The 6154-nt window shown below is 45.7% G+C and overlaps 1 protein-coding gene across 1 annotated transcript in view; it reads left to right on the plus strand.

Moving 5' to 3' along the window:
* Window positions 1–4181: 4181 nt before the first annotated feature.
* The window catches only part of PHALS_05674 (Zinc finger, FYVE-related), a gene marked incomplete at both ends in the record, with an annotated part of 2055 nt that continues 82 nt past the window's right edge, over window positions 4182–6154 (plus strand). Inside the window, one exon of the mRNA XM_024719256.1 lies at window positions 4182–6154. This exon is cut by the window's right edge and continues 82 nt beyond it. Within this exon, the coding sequence (XP_024584573.1) occupies window positions 4182–6154 (1973 nt within the window).

A 6154-nucleotide genomic window follows, 5' to 3' on the forward strand; every position in this document is an offset into this window, starting at 1 on the left:
ATTGCCCGACGCCCCGGAGTCGATGAAGATCGTCCATGGCTACTCGATGCTCTTTACGGTCGCCTCCACGACCAGCAAGCTCGGCTTGCATACACGTTTCGTGTTTAAGAGCATGGAGCTCTTCGGGGCTGAGCCTTATTGACCTCTACCCCTGTGAGGCTCAACAGAACTCAGTTCCTCCCCAGTAGGCCACTCCGCGCCTACTGGGTGATATTGTTTCCCCGCGACGAACCAGACTGGTAGGCGCTGGAACGATGGTTAGAAGAGCCTTGACGCGACTTGCGCAGGGGGCAACCGTTCCAAAGGTGACGGGCGTATACACAGACAAACCTCCGTCGTATATTTTTGTGCTGCTCGGCAGCTTAGAACTCGCTTTCTCGTCCTCAGCAGAGCTGGGATCCATGGACACAGACTCGCTCGACGAGCTGTTGGAGTGTGCATTCCAACCAAGTCTGCCGACTTGAAATTTAATTCGGCAGTCAATGCCACATTTACCGCTTCTTCGAACGAAAACAGATAAACACGGAAGACTTCCATTCTGGCCACGTCAGTGTGGAGGTCCTTTATAAGAACGGTCACATAGATCGCCTCGGGGAGAGAATCCGCTGCCATCCCGGCAATGAGAGTCTTTAACTCTTGGATAAAGTTCACCAACTCATTCTTGTCCTGTCGGATGACAAGGAAATACGATTGCAGGCAATATGCCTGGTTAGGCGGCGAGAACACTCACAAAAGCTGACGCTTCAGCTCCTTCCAGTAGAGGAGCGCAGCTTCAACCGAAGCGCCGAAAGTTAGTGCCCATTCTCACGTTCGACTCCCGAGCTTGGAGATAGCTAGCGCCACGCGGTGTTGCTCGTTTTGGACCATGACGAATGCCATAGCCATCTCGGCCTCTCTCACCCATAGAAGGAAATTCTCTCTATCCTTACCTCAAATGTTTTAACGCTCACCATGAGCGGCCTGGGTCGGAAGGAATTATCTGTCGTCGACGGTGGCGTCACAGACGCAGTCTACGCCGACAGCTTCTTCTGTAAGTGCTCTAACAGAGCATTTTCATATTTTGAAAATGCCTCTAGACGTGCGCTTATGGCCTCAGGCCCTAGCGCAACGCGGTGCTCCACACCCTCCGGGCCCAGCAGGGACATCAGCCTATAACGCCCGTCCAGCATTCCATGATGCAATTCGGATTCATCCTCACCGAGGACTAGTCGTAACGACTCAGGCGTAGATTGACTACGAATGCTACCAAGTGCAGCAGGGCTGCTGTAGCACTTTGCGGAGAGGAAGCTAAGCTAATGCCATCGACCTTACGTTCTTTCCAAAACGCAATCCGCTACTTCTAAGTACTAAAGCCCTACCAAGGCAAACGGTCACTTATGTTTGAAACTGAAACTTATTTAATTGTTTGAGCTGCTGCAGAGCCGCCGATATCTATGACCCCCTAGGTTCTCCTAGTTAAATATTAATACCTAATGAATATAGCAAAACCTACAATATAATAATATCAATTGTTACTGGCAATTCTGCCACGTGGTGGCTTCTTGTTACGGTGTAGCGCGTTCATAGTATTAACGATCAATCAGCAAGAGGTTTCGGATGACCCTACGCCAGTACATGACCCTCCACACCTGCCAGACATAAGAGAAAGGGACCACAGAGTGTAAAGATATTTGTCAGTGTTATAGATAGAACATCTGCGAGTACCTCAATGCACTTCGGTAGATAACGGATCTCTTTCTTCTTTGCATAGCCTCTGGTGACCTTCTCAATTTACAATTTAACGCGCTTTCGAGCACAAGTTGGCCTTGTAATCAAATTATAGCCTCTGCACCCTCCGGAATATTTCGGCGCAACCTTATCAGTAGAGAGACCCTCCACGAAGATTGTGAACTTTACCGCCTCCGAGACGGGGTGTACCACCATTTCAACGAGTAAAGCTCTCACTCTACAAGACAAAATATACCATCTCTTTCCTCTCCTCACAAGTGATCATAGAATTTGGGTGAATCACCATACGCTAATTTGGGCATCGGTCACGTTAACACTTTCTATATGAGAAACGACAGCGCGTGTATACTCATCCTCGCGCACAGCCTCATAGATGCACTGTTGCCTCATCTGAAGCATGGCATTTCAACGTCCTTTACTCAGAAAAAGATTTTATGTCTCTACCCTACTGAAAGCAGATGCGATACCTCGTGGTGGAAACAGTTAAAATTTCACCGACACCCGGTTAAGACGTTCCTGGAGTCTCTCTCTAATCTTTTTGCATAGCTGGTGAAAGCGTCCGGACAAGCTACTTTGGCGCAACAGCTCTTAATTATAAGATTTCCTTATCCTTTTAGCCGAAATGACAGGCATGACTTGCTACGCATATTTAGCTATCTCGAGAACAGACTTGTGCCCCTATTAAGACTAGCTCTCGGATTGACAATTAGTGCTTTTAAGTACAAAGAGATGCCGTACACCACGCAAAGAGGAAGCTATTACTCAACGAGCTCGGGGCAACTTTCGTACGTTTGTTGGGCTCGTACGCTCCACCAAGGAGCGAAACTCTCAGGTAACTCAGTACTTAAATCTGATTTCTACTTTTAATTGATAAACATTGAGATTTGAGTCAACTAAAAATAATATTTTTTCAACAAGAATCAAGGACGTGGTCGACGGACCTCTCCGTCAGTATCCTATCGCCTCATCAGTACCAGGGTTTGGTGCCTATGAGCTTCACACAGAAGTACATGCACCAAAATGCAGTACGCACCTTGATACAAGGTGCCGGTGGTACCTGTGATGGGCCTCTCTTTTGTATCTATATTTTTGAGTCTTGTCTTTTGTTTAAATTTAATATTATTCAACGTTATTTCTCTAATTATCCTCTAAGCTTGGGCAATGGCCAAAAGCCCCATTCTAGAAGCACCGCGAATAGCACGGTACATTCGCTAAACGTGAAATTCCTTTCTTTCTATTCATCTGAACGCTTTCTTGGCACGCTCTTTTGGCAACTTGTCCATTACCTTGCATAGCACTACACAAAACCAAAATATCTAAGTTATGATACTTGCGAGGTCTCGACAGATTTATCAGTTTATAACAGTTTCTTCATGTATAGCATTCTTCGATCGGGATCGCCTTAGAGCGTGTCTGATTGCTAAATTTGTAAAATCTGACGGCCAACTTCTTGACTCTCTTCACTCCTCAGATAAAAAGCTAAGAGACTTAGAAGGGGTTAAGAAACCGTATCATTAATACACTAGAACACTGTCGACGAATTCGGAATCAGCAACAGGAGTTATCGACCAATGAAAAGCAAAGTGTCAACTGCTTCTGAATACCATGCGCATCGTCCCTGAAATGCAAAGTCAAATACCTAAACGAAGGTCGAGTTCGGATTGATTGGCTCAAATCATGTCGGAACCTGGCGCCTAAAGAGGCGAAACATCAACAGTGGAAGAAACATTGAAGCATGCATATAAGAGGCTTAGACATTTTCCTTGCTTTCTAGACACATTTGTTGACTTTGTGACACCTGTATGGCTATAAAAATGTAAGGTCATAAATCTTAACATATATCTCTTAGACATCTCACTTGACCAAGAACTCGCGATCTCGAACTTCTTTTTTCATTTTAGTTGATAGTGCTATTCATTATAAAGTCTGAAAAATGTATCAACTACTGTCGAAATTTGCAGCAAATCCACTAATGTCTAAAATGCTTCCAATGATCAGATAATGGAATGACAAAAAGCATTTTAAAGTAGCGCCAGCACTGTCTTGCCTTTAATTTAACACTCCTATCAGAAGTGCAATCATTTCAGAGCGGCTTTAACTATCACAAGTCAAGTGCCTCTGGCTGATTTTTGTATTAGAGAGCGCCTGCACATCTTCAACTGTGCATCTACCAGTCCTCGTACTCTATTTTCAGTATTTCAATTAATTCCGCCTCTATTCACAATACCTCAAAATAATATTGCACATTACTAAATAATAATCTCTTCCATATTCAAGGGATCAGAATGGCACCGTATCTATATAGCCGGTATCTAGCAGAGCGTATGGTAAATCACAACCCATCCTGTCATGTTGGAGATCTAGTAGGGAACACGCTATGAAAAACTTCATGCACAGATCCCATCACTCTTCGTTTTTATTTGAGCCAAAAAATATTGAAATATATCACGAAAATGCCGACAAATGTGACCAACACACCATGGCGGAAGCAGACGAAAGCTTGGAACAATTTAGAGAGAACGACGAAAGCGACAAAAGTTCGCTCGGTTTCCGCTGACACATTGAGAGCCAGCTTCAGCTATGAAGAAAATGGGGAATTAAGCCCGACCGACGAGCTGAACACTGAGTATAATGAGCAAACGTATAGAGACGGATACGGTGAAAATCCGAGTTTTCTTCGTCAGCAGCTACCGCATGCTGAATCCATTGTAGACTCGACTTGCGCAAGTAACAAAAGGTTGCATGCTGTGGCTGCTGAAGCAGCTTCCAGCGTAAATTGGACAGAGCTTGATCTTGAATTGTCAGCTGCAAGTCTCAGCGGTAAGAACGAAGGTGCTTGGAAGCGAAAGAAGCTTCCACGCGGGAATAAAACTAGTAACTCTTTGGATCTTTACACTCGTCTCACTATTCGCGACCATCGACATCAGACACGATGGGGGCCGAAGGGATTTGCCGTTTTAGCTGAAGGATCGTTGCCCTGCTCCGTTCAAGAACTGCGTCTTGCGCTTCGCGTTGCTTCGACCGATAGCTTCCGTGATATTATGCGCTGCATTTATCGCCGAAGATTTGTCGAAGGCGAGCTTTTGCGAACAATCAATATTCAGCGTGAGACTGGCAACCCAGCCAGAGCATTTGATGATCGGGAGCTGTCAATCAAGACAGCAACTTTTCAAAGCAGTCGAATCTTCTCCAAAAAAGAGTCTTGGTGTTTCTTAGAGTTGCTGCAAGCTCGAGACAGATCAAAAGATGAGCAGTCAATAACAAGGATAGTGTCATCCACAGCGAGTAATGCAAGTGCCTCTCCTCCGCCAGCTTTTACACGCACTCTCGTAACTATAGCACGTTCCAGTGCCGTTCCGAATGATAACTACGCAACATCAAAGAGTTCTCGACAACAGAATGTACCAAATGTCATAATCAACTATTCGTTCGAAGAAGATCCTAGTAGTCATTCTACTCGTGTGGTAATCCATGGGGAGTACCTGCCACCAGATACTCATGATGCCTATAAACGTGCGCGTCACGAACGACGTTTAGCGCGTCTCTGGATGCTTCGCCTTGCTGCTAACTGCCATCGTTTGCTCTTAGTTATACGACGTCGTCGTCTTGGAATGCAAGTCACGATCAGCGATACGCGTCTCCCTCTGGATGAAATTGCTAATGTGCCTCGTTGTGCATGTTGCCGTCGTTCGTTCGCACGGTGTTTCACGCGCTTAAGAAGACGATTGTGCTGTTTGTGTGGCTTTCTCGTTTGTGAAAAATGTGCTCATGCACAAGAGCGCGAACATCGCGCGCGAAATCATTACCGCTCTCGGATTGAACGAGTTCAAGTATGTGAGCGCTGCCTAATTCGTGTCGACCAAGCGAAGTATACCGCTATTACCGAGGAAGATTTACGCCCAGCGCGAGTGATTCCCGACTCCGAGTCCCCAACTTTCCATCGCAACAGCACTCCCAGTGGCAATCGAGGTGGCAGATACATCCATACTTCGCGCAAAACACGATCAGCATCGCTACATGACTTGTTACTAGATATTTTAGCCGATGCTTCTGCTGGTGGTGAATCCCAGCTAAAACGAAGAGCCAGTGTAGTAAGTGTCATGAGGGATATTTTTGATGAGGAACGTAATCGTGAACGATTAAGTGCTACAAAGACTCGCAATGCCTTAGCTGGAGGTACCAGAAACATAGTGCCTATGCTCGAAGATTGTGAAGATACTGTTAATGGCGAGGACTATACTAGAGGCAAGGACGTCGAGCTGTATAAGCGAACAAGCAAAGATACAGAAAGCAACTACCCACTCGCAAATGCTGAGTCAAGAAGCTACCAAATCAACTTTCCAGACGACCCAGATAAAGCCATCATGCCGCCTATACCACCCAGCGAGCATAAGCGGTTGCAATTGATCCGTGAACAACAGCTGAA

The sequence above is a fragment of the Plasmopara halstedii genome, assembly GCF_900000015.1.
Source record: "Plasmopara halstedii genome assembly, contig: Scaffold_2904, whole genome shotgun sequence".
Lineage (NCBI taxonomy): Eukaryota > Oomycota > Peronosporomycetes > Peronosporales > Peronosporaceae > Plasmopara > Plasmopara halstedii.